Source organism: Berghia stephanieae, chromosome 5 (assembly GCF_034508935.2).
Source record: "Berghia stephanieae isolate SIO BIC M18660-M18661 chromosome 5, UCSD_Bste_1.3, whole genome shotgun sequence".
NCBI classification, from domain to species: Eukaryota; Metazoa; Mollusca; class Gastropoda; order Nudibranchia; family Aeolidiidae; genus Berghia; species Berghia stephanieae.
In genome coordinates this window covers 17,461,872-17,476,035 of record NC_088364.1, presented here as the reverse complement: position 1 = coordinate 17,476,035, position 14,164 = coordinate 17,461,872, and the positions used below count along the sequence as shown (strand labels likewise).

Sequence of the window (14,164 nt, the reverse complement as noted above, 5' to 3'; positions counted from 1 at the left end):
TAAAGCCAGAAAACTGTCTTTTTGAATTTCCTGGCTGACCTTGTTCAGTATTAGTGAGTTGATTTTTAAGAAGATGAAAGTATTGGCATCAGTTAAGTGGAAGCTAGATGGAAATGTATCCTTTTCTATGATTTAAGGCTGATACCATTGATAGGCTTTGCACGCAATGTTTTCATATACGCTCTTTGTGAGAGAAAAATTATGTCACCTGTAAAGATTTTAATATTTCTTAGAAGCTTGATAGCAGGTAGGTTGTTCCATAGGCGGAAATTATTTTAGGAAAAATGAGTAACGATGACTGTCAACATTAGATGAAGGAATGTTAAATGATTTGATACCCTTACTGCCTGGTTTGTATTTTAATTGTTGTCATTTTATATTGCTCTACTGGTATCTCTTTTAGACCATAACCAGACTATCCTTTGTACAGAGTTGTTATTTCAGTCCTAGTCTGTTCTTTATGATCCTAATTGTTTCATATGTACATTTGTTATCCCACTTATGAATGTGTTGTCGTTTGTAATGTATGTTATTGCATTCTTCTGTACTTATTCTATTTATACTATTTGGTTTTATGGTTTGGATCCCAGAATGAACAACCATATTCCAGCATTGGTTTGACTGAGGTTTCATAGCATTTTTCTATAACTGATTTTAGGCAGCTTGATGTGTTTCTTTTGAGAAATCCTAGGACGAATTCTGCCCTCTTACATACATATTTATCTTATTTTTTTCCATTTTTTTTTTTTTAGTTTCATTGAAGGTCATCCAAAATGTTGGTAAATGATAAATTTGGTAATGTTGCCAGATATTCTTGTTAATCATCTTCTAGTTGGGATTGACGACAAATGTTATTTGTGTTTTATGAATCCTTTTTGTCTTGAATCCAGTGCCTCTGTGTTGATGAGATGAAGGGGTTTTAATCTTATTCTGGGGTGATGATATGACTCTTATGTACTGTAAGCCCCATAGTGGGCAGGGAGGTACATGCTGTGTCTTCTATCCCCCCTTACCCGTTTTCCAATTGTTTCCTATTGTTGTCTTGGAATGAGATTAGTTAGTTTTGTCCTGACCCTAGCCGGAGTTCCTTGGCTGGGAGGGAAACAGTCGAATGTATAGTTATAGTTTTGGGAGATGATATTTTTTTCCTTGTAAATCATCTCTCTGTTATGCATTATATTATGTTTAGTTTACATATTATATTATATGATTTGTAAACATTTGAGTGTATTCCTCTTAGTTGGGACCTGTGCTTGTGTCTGGATGAGACTTTTAGGTAATCTCAAACTAAGTACTCTAACGGTGTGCTCTTGGAATCTACATCTGTTCCCTATTTGAACCAATTCCCCTTTGTCTCACCTTTTCTTTTTTGCTTTAATTGTAAATCTAGAACTTTTTACTATCCCTTTTTCCTTTTGTACTGGCGCTGATATGACCTTAATGTGTTGCAAGCGCCGTAAAACCTTAAAAACATAAAACATAAACAAACGTACTGTAAGCATTATTTAACTTATCTAAAAATAGGTGATCTCAAACTAAGTACATTGGTGGTGTGCTCTTGGAATCTACATCTGATCCCTATTTTGTTCCCAGTTCCCCTTTGTCTTCCTTTCTCTTGGGTGCTTTAATTGTAATTCTAGAACTTTTAACTATCCCATTTTCTTCCTTTTTACTGGTGCTGATATAACCTAAATGTGTTGCAAGCGCCGTAAAACCCTTAAAAACAATTTAAAAAAACAAACATAACAAAAAATATATGAATTGGTGGTTTTAAAGATATTTGTGCTTTCCTGCATTATAAAAAGATCTTGCCAAAGTTACAGAGATGCTTTTGGCCTTATTTAAAGAGTACTAGTGGAGAATCCTCAATATTTGCGTGGAAATAAAGGCTATTACGAACTCATCTAGTTTAATTATTATGGTACTGCATTGTGGAAGTTAGAAAAGATCAAGATGAAACTTTTGAGCTATCATCAAAATCAGTCTGGTAATGAAGTCTGTAGGTGCTAGCAAATGAATCTGGCAACAGTTCGGCCAGATGGAGACTGCCAATATCAATTGACCAATCATAATGCCCTAGTAGATTTTATATATAATCAAATAACCGATTATTATACCCAAGCAGATTTTCTAATTAATCATTTGAGTCAACTGGTGAATTAATAACCCTTAATTAAAAAAAGGTTTGCAAGTAATCGTCTATCAATTTGTAAATAATAATATAGTATTTAGATTTGCCAATAATTCTGTGCTCGTTGGCAAAAATTAAACACTGGCTGTACAGAAGAATTTTGACCCCTAACCCTATTTATTTTAAATAATAGAACGAATAGTTTTTTCAAGTTAATACAATTTAATATGAATCACTGACATTGTGCTCTGAGCAAAACTTGGCTTGGATAATTTTTTTTAAAGATGAGAGAAAGTGAACCAATGGGTTTAGAAAAATTCTGGGATAGCCTATTTGTCTTTGAATCTGTCCAATTATGGTTTTATGTTCTCAGGATATTTTATCACGTTGGGACAAGTGGTCCAAAGACGATAAAGGGCCTGGTGGAAGAACCAGTGGTACAGTCTGTGGACAAGATCCTCAGTAAGTATTTTATCACCCTTGCAAACTTTAAAAAATTGTTTTTATTGTCAAAACAGGGCAAGGGAAATGGGGGCGGGGGCAAGTTTACAAAGTAGTTAGGATATTTCATGATTGTGATCTGGGAAGTTACAGGTTTGAGCGCCCGTTCAGGCCATTTGTTTTTTTTTCTTTGGCAAGATAATTAACTCCAATTTTCTCACTTGGATAACCAGGGTAAATATTTTTGACATCAGACATTTGTTTGATCGATTATCTATATTCCTTCATGAATGCCCAGGCAATGGAATAATTATAGTGTCTTGTGGAAGGGTGATAATTTTTGTTATATGTGCAAAAACTGGCCAGATTGATCATGAAGTAATGTAATGTTACTTGTTGCTGCTTGAAGCTGGAAGAAATAAAGAACAATGGTCAAATGGAATGGAAGCTTTAATTTAATTCATAGAGACAGGCATTGTGGACATTTCGGGTTTCCCCCTTGTCAACAAAACCTTGGGAGTGAAACACTAAAGCAGTGGTGCCAACCTTACGTAAAGTAAAAAATGCGTATTCTTACCCAATTTTGATCATTGTACACATTTTGCTCAGGAGTGTACATATAATTAAACTTTTACTATTTAAGCATTTTTAACAATCATACACTTTTAGTGTACTTGAACACTTTTATCTGTTTGTTAATCTGGACGCTCATACAGGGAGTTCAATAAAGTGTTATCTGGGTGGGTTATATCAGATTTAGAAGTGGATTCTGGAAGTGGATACTATTTAAATTGTCTATGGGGGAGCGTGGCTCAGCAGTGCGGTCGTTGCTTCGTATCCGAGACATACAGAGTTCGATAACCCGCCGCTGCACTGTGTGGCCTTAAGCAAGTCACCTCGCCCTAGCTCACTTTGCAGTGCTGCTCTCTGGCTGACGCCTCAGTTATTCCAGTCTTCCATTGCAATAGACCCTGAAGAAAAATTTCCCCATGGGGATGGATAAAGGGAATTTTATTTATTATAAATAGTTAGTTTATTCATTGATTTGAATTAATTATCAATTATAATATTGCTACTATATTATAATTGCCCATCATCAAATTTAGCACTAATTATAGATTTTGAAGGATTTTACTCATTTTTTCAAAATTTTACTCATTTTAGACCTCCATTGTACACATTTTCATGGTTGGCAGTACTGCTAAAGATAAATTAATCATTTGTAATGAGATAAAAACTCAATTAAACTTGAAAAGGGCATTATAAATCCTGATTGCTCTGGAAGTTTGCCATTGATGTAAGAAATGTGGTTGAATATTTAGATGCTATGCAAAAGTTAATTGATATCCTTTCCTCAGGTACTGCAATAATCCATCGTCTACCCCTCCATTTGAATGGCCAGACGATATCACCAAGTGGCCGGTATGTTGTAGTCATCTCCAACCATTCTTAATCTTCATATTCTGATAAAGCAATTACCTAACAATTTGCTTTTTAAAAATAATATTTAAGAGAATAATAATAACACTAGAATTTCACATTTCCATTTTCAGTTTGCTGTCTTAACAATGAATTAATAATTTCATACGTATAAACTTATGTCTAGAGATGATCGGGAGTCCCAATAGCTTAGTTGGTGTTGCATTCACATCACAAACAAAGGGTGCAGACAAGATTTTTTTCTGTCTAGCCAAGCAGTGAATGGATAGCTGGGTCTATATGATCTTGTGGCAAATACTTTGTGATAGACTAGTGTCCTATCCAAAGGGTAGCAAGCAATTGCTATTGTCTGTTTCACGCTATAGAAGCCAAGATAAACTCTGGCTTAATGTGTCTATTGGGTGTGAAGGAGTAGTTTTTTAAATTCCTTTCTTTCTTTATTTTATTTATTATTTTTTTTTAGAGATGATTGGTTTACTTGTCCTTGTCAGGATATTATTTTTTCTTTTCTTTATATATATATAAATAAAACGATTGAGCTCTTACCTGCTTACAGCTTATTATAAGACATCAATTTCTTTTCCAGTTATGTAAAAGCACAGCCAAACCCAATCAATCCATGGCTAGTATCACCGACCAGCACATGAACTGTGAACTGCTGGGCCGACCTTGCTGCTTTGGCATCCAAGGAGAGTGTATCATCACCACGAGGGAACATTGTGATCTTAAACGAGGATTTTTCCACAGCGATGCATTTTTGTGTTCTCAGGTTAGATGCTATAATTTTTTTTCTTCCTTAGTTTCCTTTTATTTTCTTTGCTATTTTTTTTTCTTTCTTTCTTTCTTTCCCTTTTTGTGTTTGTTCTTCATTTTTCTTTCTTTTCATTTCAGTTTCTTTCCTTTCATTGGACAGAACTTAATGTACAAGGTATTGAAAGTCGAGGGCTTTTCAGACTCCTCTGTACACCCAAGAGTAATCTGATAAATCTGACTGAAAGTGCTTTGTGATGTAGACTAGCGTAGAGTGAAATGCAACAGAAACTGGGATAGACTCTCGATTTATAAATTTGATTGTTTAAAAGAACTACAAAAAAAAAGAAAAAAAAGAATCAAAGATCTTAATTTAACTGATGAAAGCTAAAGACTAAAGTCACAAGTTATGTATTGATCTGATTTATAGATCTGACCCATTTTCAATATTTCTATTCTTTTATCCGATTTATTGTCAGCCTGTGTTAAGTTCTGTTTTTTTTTTTGTTTTTTTTTTTTTCTTTTGTTTGTTTGTTTACCAAATCAATTTAATCAAAGAAATAATCCAATTGTAACAGGTTCACTGCATGGAAGACATTTGTGGAATGATTCCATTTGTAGACTCTGAGAGTCCTGACCAGTTCTATCGACTGTGGACATCACTGTTCCTCCATGGCGGGTAAGAATCTACAAGGATTATAGTGTATCTTATTTTAAAAGTGCAGTGCGGGAATATCCTTCTAGGATACAGATTCAAATTAGGCTCAGAATGTTTTAAATTATCCAAATTGCATATTCTCTCATAGAAAAATAATATCAACTGTTCTGATTGTTTTGTAGTTCATGTTATTGAAATACTTCACTGTCATAATAATGCAAATGAAGTGTCTTGAAGCTTAAAGAAGTGAATAACAATGGTAAAAATAGAATAGACCCTTCAACTTGATTTGATTTAACACATCATTTATCTTTGTGAATTAAATTAAAGCTTCTTTTCGAGTTTTTCATTATGATTTTTTCATAGTAATGTGAAATATCATTGAATTAAGCATTCAAAACACACTAGGATATTCATGAGTACTGTTAAGTGGGACTGGAAAAATTTGTACGTGTTCATATATTTCTCCTCTCTCCGTGAGATTTGATTTTCATCCAAGCAGAATGTATAGTGCAATTTATTCTTTTATTTATTTATTTATTTTGTTTATTTATTGATTTTGGTACTCTCATGTCCTGAATGTGTGATAGTTATAATGGCTAAAATAGGCAATTTATGTATTCATATTTATATATATATTTTCCCCACTTCAAGAGTTATTCATCTGCTCATCTCCGTCTTTTTCCAAATGTGGATAATGCGGGACCTTGAAAAGTTGATGGGAGCCATACGTATTAGCATTATCTTTTTGGGCTCTGGCATTGCAGGGAACCTGGGTAGTTGTACCTTTATTCCATATCAAGTCGAGGTAGGTATTTGGCATAGCAGACACAAACCTCTTCAGATTTTTATTCTGCATGAATTAGGAAATGGTATCCAATTGGCCTTCTTGAAGAAATCGATTTAGCTCTGTAAATGAGGTTCTCATACATGATACAAATGAATAAATGTTAGTCAAATATACTTCAATCATGCATGTTAAAAAGCGCTCAGTCACAGTGTCAATTTTCGAATTATTAATTTTTTTCATTTTTCACTTTCTTGAGTTCATTGTGCATGGAAACCAAACAAATTTATTTAATTATCCAGTCATGAAAGTTATATGGGAGTCAACAAGGTTTGATTACATATTAACACCTTACTGATTCCACCAAGACCTCATTAATAGTGATGCAACTGGGCTAAGACTTTGGTCAATAGAATATCAAGATGCATTCTGCAGTTGTTTTCTTGGTGAAATGATACAAAATCATATCAGTTCAGAGGGAAGATGAACTCTCCTTGTTATTATTATTATTATTATTATTATTATTATTATTATTATTATTATTATTATTATTATTATTATTATTATTATTATTATTATTATTTTTATTCTTTTATCTGTTTTAAAAAATTATTGTTATTATCATTATTATTATTATTATTATTATTATTATTATTATTATTATTATTATTATTATTATTATTATTATTATTATTATTATTATATTTTATTCTTTTATCTATTTTAAAAAATTATTGTTATTATCATTATTATTATTATTATTATTATTATTATTATTATTTTATTCTTTTATCTATTTTAAAAATTATTGTTATTATCATTATTATTATTATTATTATTATTATTATTATTATTATTATTATTATTATTATTATTATTATTATTATTATTATTATTATTTTTATTCTTTTATTATTTTAAATTATTGTTATTATCTATTATTATTATTATTATTATTATTATTATTATTATTATTATTATTATTATTATTATTATTATTATTATTATTATTATTATTATTATTATTATTATAATCATTGTTATTATCTTTAACTTTACCATTACGATTATTTTTGTTGTTACTATTATCAAAAATTTTATGTTTGTCACTTTCAAATTTTACAGGCTGGGCCCTCGGGTGCACACTATGGCATTGCTGCCTGCCTACTGGTAGAAGTCTTACAGAGCTATCAGCTTTACAAAGAGCCCTGGAGAGCCGTGCTAAAAATTCTAATACCCATCATTTTCTTCTTCTTGTTGGGGCTCTTCCCATGGTTCGACAACTGGGCCCATCTCTTTGGCTTCCTGTTTGGTTTCATGCTGGCATTTGCCTTAGTGCCATACGTGTCCTTTGGGGAATTTGACAGACGTCGCAAAATCATCAGCATCCTGGTTTGTCTTGGATTGTCAGTGGGTATCTTTACCATTTTGGTCATAATCTTTTACGTTGCGCCGCTCACTGAATGCAAGTTCTGCATCTATTTCAACTGCATTCCTCTAACGGCAGATTTCTGTGATAATATGGCTGTCGATTTGGACAGGAATTCCACTTATTCTATTCATTATTTTTGAAATGCGTCCTTAGAAAATTTTCTTTTCTATTTCAAAAGTTTAGTTATTATGTTTATTATATATGTATATATATTTTATTTATGTTTGATGTCTTCATGTTTTGATTATTATAATCTATGCAGTTTAGTTTTTTTTTTCCTCAAATTTATTATTCATGGAAAGAAATATTAGTTTGTCTTTTAATATTACGGTTGAAGCAAAAATAATTTTTAAAAAATATATAATGTTTAAAAACTGAGACAATATGGATAATCCAATTTAAGATTCTGGTCTCTCCGTTGTGGTTTCTGCCATTGGAAGATTAACCAGAAGTCATAGCTTGTCTGATTAATGTGAATAGGAAGTCAGATTGACATTGAGCATGTGTCGGTTTATAATTTAAGTAATGTTATATCAATTTGAATGTATCTCTGTCAGCTGAGGTCCTTTTCCATAGTCTATGTGGCTTTATATTGTATACTAGTCTCAAGCTTTGTTACTGTTTGGACCAAACTTGTCCCCTCTGTCTATATTTAAATGCTCCTGGGACATTGAGCATGTGTCGGTTTATAATTCATATAATGTTATATCAATTTGAATGTATCTCTGTCAGCTGAGGTCCTTTTCCAGAGTCTATGTGGCTTTATATTGTTTACTAGTCTCAAGCATTGTTGCTGCTTGGACCAAACTTGTTCCCTTTGTCTATATTTAAATCCCGGGATCTATTAAGTCTATATTTATCCATCTTTTTATTTTCACACACCTTTTTATTTTCCTGGACAGCAGTTATAGAATCGAATAATGTTGTGTACAGTTTAGAATTTGTTCAAAGAAAAAGGTTTTGGCTAAAACCTGAGAACGGAGAACGGGGGGCATTGGAATGAAATTAAACAAACAAGGTTGCCAATTTTCCGTATATTTACGGAATTCAGTATGATATAAACCCTCAGTATATTCTCCATTCACCTGCTGAACTGAAAAAAAAGTAAATACAAAATGTCTTTTTACTGGAGTTCAGCGTTCAGTCAATGTGTTTGTGAAAAGATTCAGTAAATTTTTGCCTCCTGAATTGGCAACCCTGAACAAACATTTAGAAGCATGCCTGTTTTCACCTTTTGTCCCAATGTTTTAAAATAAATTTTTTTTTACCATCACAGGCTGCTGGTAGTATCCTTATTGCTATTTTAGTTAATCCATTGAGCTTCTATTATTGAATGAAATAATTGGAATTAGTAAAAAGTATTGAGACATAATAAGATGAATCGAGAATGGATGAATTTACTTTGAATGTTTGACTTGAGGATTTATAACTTTCTTTCCTTCTACTTTTATTTTGTTACTATTATTAGTGTTATTTTTTGTGGGGGGAGGGGGGGGGGGGGGGTTGTTTTTTTTTTTTGTTTTTTTTTTAACGGAAAATAAGCAGCTCTTCCTGGATCAGCATCAATGCAGTCCATCCTAAAATAATTCAATTGGTCCTGTTCACGTTTGATCATTAAGTTATTTAATAATATTTGGTTATTCATTTTTTTATTGTTGCAATTTTTGGGGGGGATTTTTTTTTTGTTGGCATCTATGAATGTCGGCTGATGTCAACTGTAAATCCATTTCCTCTGTTAAGCAAAGTGCATTGTGTCATAATACTATTGCTCAATTTGTATGTGTGTGTGTGTGTGTGTGTGTGTGTTTATTTATTTTTTTGGCATTGCTATTGCTGTGTTATGACATTGCGTTAAGTATTTTATAATAAGGGCTATATAATACATCATAGTCTATTAATCTTCTGGCCACTGTTTTATGATTTATTCAAAGAGTCTATGATGATTGATCCAGGCGTACAGTAAATCTATGATTTACATCGAATTGTACTGTACATTGATTTCCACATTTCTTTAAAACTTCCGTAGCTGGAAAGTGAAAATAATATGTACTAGTATGTACTCATTCTTTGATTTAATATATGTATAGAGTCTATTTGTGTGTGTATGTGTGTGTGTGTGTGTGTGTGTGACGGAGAGAGAGGAAAAGTTAAGGGACAGGGGGTGAGAATGCAGCTTTGGTTTTCTATTTTTATTACTCGTACATGGATTTGTTTTGGTGCCTTTATAATGACATGATGCTTTTTGTCCAAAGAGGTAATCTTCAACATCAAAGATGTTCCTTTTGCTATCTCTAGCTTCTTATATGTGTTGCTCCATTTCGTCTCAGTTTTCTTGTTTTTGATTTTATTTTCAGTGGTGGATTAAAAAGAAGTAATTATTTTCTTTGTCACCTGATTTTTTTGGCTGTTTGGAAGCAGTGGGAAATGAATAATAAGAGTTGTTTTGGAAATGATATGATAATTTTGAGAGTCCCTTTCAGCGAATATACCGTGTTGACTTCTGTCTGACAGTTTGATTAAATGTGAGACTCATTGGTGGCTTACTGCTCGGATCCTTGAAGTATTCCCATTTGTCTTCCTTTTTCTTTGGTATTATTGATCCGGGAATGATGCAGGCACTGTTGATTTATAAATATCCTAACAATATTTTGTGTACTGTAATCTTCCTTCTCATAGGTATTGAAATATGTAAAAGTGTCACACACTGGCTGTCAAAATTCTAAAACAAAACATGAACTAAACAAGTCACCTTTGTCTTCCTTTGTGACGTGGGAGTGTTGGCAGGGAGTGATAAAATCTAAATCTATTGTTTAAAAAAAATCTGTAGTAGCATCCGTCATGTCATAGGCACAATTGTGATCTGCAATCTTTAAATTGTATTATTTCAACACCTCTGGCAACACAAGCTTGTGCCGGTTCATAAATGCAGAGTTTTTATGAGGCAACATAATACACTCTGTCACTGTCTGTGTTGAGATAAAATAGTTTTGCCTGGATTTTATTTTTAAGTTTATTTTTTTTGTTTCTTCTTTGCCGAAAGTGAAACAAGATGACAGTGACCAGGTCCCATGTAGTGCATTGTGGGACAAAACCATTGTAATCTGTTTCTATTTAGAGATGGGCTAATTTTGTAAACAAAGGGTGGTAGAAAATCCTGGGTGAGGATCACAGCTTGTCATTGCAGTATGGTCACTGTTATCATGCATGAGAGGTGATTTTTTTCCTTTCTTAATCATCTCTCAGATATGTGTCTTATGTCAATGTATGATTTATATTATCTTTGAATCAGATCTTGTATTGTATATGTTAAATGTCATACATGTATTAGACATTGTTAGTGATAGTAATAGTACATATATATGTTTTCATTTTCGGCAAAGATCCACGTGAGGCCATGATTTTTGTCTCAGACTAGTTAAAAAGGTACATTACATTTCTTCTGTTACCTATATCTGTTCCATCCTCTAACTAAGCGTGTCATCTTACTTTTCCTGGTACTTAATTGTGTGTTGCAAGTGCTGTAAAACCTCTAGAAACAACACTAATACATTTTATTTCAGGGTGGTCTAGATGCTAAAATATGTGTTAATATTTTGTGTTTTATTGAGTAGAATGAATATATCTTCATAAATTGCATAAACCCGAAATGCCATATTTCTGATAGTTGTAACACTTATCTCACTTGATAGCATTCGCTTCAGTCTGACATAATACCAGTTTGACACTGTGGATCATGATTATGACTTAGATGTGCAACGAACACTGTAAAAATAACCCAGAAACAAGGCAACAACTATTGGAATGATCTAGATGCTGCTTTCCATTCACCCCACAACACTCCACATTCCAGCAACATGGTTTTGTTGATGAGATACAAATGGAACTCTTCCTTTATCAATCCTTGTAATCAAACTTAACGGGTCAAGTTGAGCAAACTGACTAATCATGTTGCTGGATGTTTTTGAAGATGTGAGTTTTATTTTATGATGTTGATGTAGGTAGTTTTGACTCATTTTCAGGTGTGGTTAAGACGCATTAAAGAATATTAAATCACCTCATTTGTAAAATTCTTTCACTTTTACAGGGTAATACCAAATATTGAGATATTTTGACACTTTGAATCATTTTAATATTCATATACTGTATGGGTTATATACACATTTCTCTTGTTTTGGTGTGCTGTTTTGTGGTCTAGAGGTATGACACTTGCCTTCTGATCAGTAGGTTCCTAGTTCAAGTCCCGCTCTGAGTGGCGCAAAGTTGAACCCTTGGAAAAGGCTCTTTACTCAAATTTTCTCACTGTACTTAGGTGTAAATTGAGTACCTGGTCATTCACAGCATTGTCTCTGTTGAAAAAAAAGTGTAATATCGCCCTGCATGTTAAGTGTTGCTGTTGGCTAGGACCCCTTGTAAAGCGCTTTAAGCATGTTTAGTGGCTATTGCAATCAATGCTCAAGTTTCAAGTTTAAGTGGTTTTCATGCTTTTTTCTTCAAGTTCCCAGTAAAGCTTACTTAGATTTAAATTTTAAAACTCTTACTGAACTGTGTCAATTTGATTTTATTGACATGTTGTTATTATGATGAAAATAATTCAAAGGCATTTGAAGCATAATATCGTGAGCTGTGCAAATATTTATCAAATGTGATCAACGTTTTTAATATATATTATGTGTCTTTTCATATTATTTTTATACTATCTTTATTACAGTTAATATATTATGATCTCAAAAAGTATATTTATGTGCCTGAAAAATATGAGCTCCAATCAAAGGTAGTAGTGTTTGTCAAATGGCAGAAGTTGTCATTCAAAGATTATGGTTCTCAATTGAGTGACAAGAAAGCACTGATGTTATACCAACAATGTAACAAGACAAGAAAACACCTCATTGCCGAACTCTGTAAAATCCCGTGTCTACAAATTGGTCAGAAAACTCGTCCTTCAAATATCGATTGATTTAAATTAACCTTATCTTAGCAAAAACTCTCAAACCTGGGACTTAGCCAAATCCCAGGTTTTAGAGTTTTTGCCAAGATGAAGGTCATTTTAATCAATTGATATTTGAAGGACGAGTTTTTGAACCTCATTTTAAGATACAAGTTTTTCCGGAGTACGGCAGTTAACTGGTTAATATTAATATACTTAGGAGGAGATCACTTTCATACCACATCCTTAATTAATACAATACTAAGAAGTGGAGTAATTTCTTTATAATATTTCACATTCTCGTTCATTTATCTTCCTAAGTTTGTTTAATTTTGTTAAAACCAAAAAAAAAGTTATATTATATAAATATTAGATTTTCTAATTATGGTGTACCAGAGTTGTTTTTTTTTTCATTCGTTTATTATGATGAATATTATCCTTTTTTTTTTTTTTTTTTTGAAGAGACACTATGTTAGAAAGCCTCTGCAATTTCTTTCTTTTGTTTTTGCTTTTGAATACTAAGTTATGGTTTAAAACATTTTCTTGAATATCTGATCACTGATCATGTACCAGTTCCTCAGTTACTGCCCATGTGTTATGTGTATCACACGATACAGTTGTGTAACTTTTATCATCAAGAACTAAGTGTATTTCCCAGAGCAATTCGATAATGTTTTTATTTTTTTATTTTGTTTCTTTGTTTGTGAAAAGAGTTAATTTTGAGATTATAAACTTATTAGATAATAATGATAATACGAATGCAAATACTGATAATAACAATATTATATAATAATGACTATAATATAATAATGGCTACGTTTAATAATACCACCAGCAGTAATACTACTACTACAACTACTACTACTACCACAACTACTACTACTACTACAACTACTACTACCACCACTACTACTACTACTACCACCACTACTACTACTACTACTACTACTACTACTACTACTGCTACTGCTACTACTACTACTTCTACTACTACTACTACTACTACTGCTACTGCTACTACTTCTACTACTACTACTACTACTACTACTACTACTACTACTACTACTACTGCTACTGCTACTACTACTACTTCTACTACTACTACTACTACTACTGCTACTGCTACTACTACTACTTCTACTACTACTACTACTACTACTACTAGTACTACTACAACTACAACTACAACTTCCTACTCCTTCCTCTCCATTTTCTCCTCTTCTAATTGTCCTTCTCCTGCTGCAGCTGCTACTTCGCTTTGTAATAATAGCAATAATAACTCTTATGAATGTTGAAATTATTTGCTTAAAACACACACAAACACTTTCCATCAAAACTTGTTCCTATATATTCATGCTGATTATTCACACTTATTTTTTCATTTTGGTCATAACATTATTTTACTTCATGTTGATGACATGCATTTAAGTAAAATACTCACCATTTCTGCCTGCCAGGTACATCAGCACGAAACAAAGCAATGTGCAACTTTCGTTTATAGCCTGATCAAGAGAATTTAGTGAAAACTTATCACTCATCTGGCTGTCAAAATTCAATGACGAAGAGTTGGGTCTTCTTACTCTATCTCTATTGATTCATTG

At 32.5% G+C, this 14,164-nt stretch overlaps 1 protein-coding gene across 1 annotated transcript in view; it reads left to right on the top strand.

Annotated features, from left to right (window-relative positions):
• The window catches only part of LOC144972516 (inactive rhomboid protein 1-like), a 34,416-nt gene extending 24,060 nt beyond the window's left edge, over window positions 1-10,356 (top strand). Inside the window, exons 11-16 of the mRNA XM_078913820.1 lie at window positions 2,505-2,593; window positions 3,931-3,994; window positions 4,599-4,781; window positions 5,341-5,441; window positions 6,075-6,228; window positions 7,333-10,356. Coding sequence (XP_078769946.1) covers window positions 2,505-2,593; window positions 3,931-3,994; window positions 4,599-4,781; window positions 5,341-5,441; window positions 6,075-6,228; window positions 7,333-7,779 — 1,038 coding nt within the window. The 3' untranslated portion in view covers window positions 7,780-10,356. The remainder of the gene's footprint in view (window positions 1-2,504; window positions 2,594-3,930; window positions 3,995-4,598; window positions 4,782-5,340; window positions 5,442-6,074; window positions 6,229-7,332) is intronic.
• The last annotated feature ends 3,808 nt before the right edge of the window (window positions 10,357-14,164 follow it).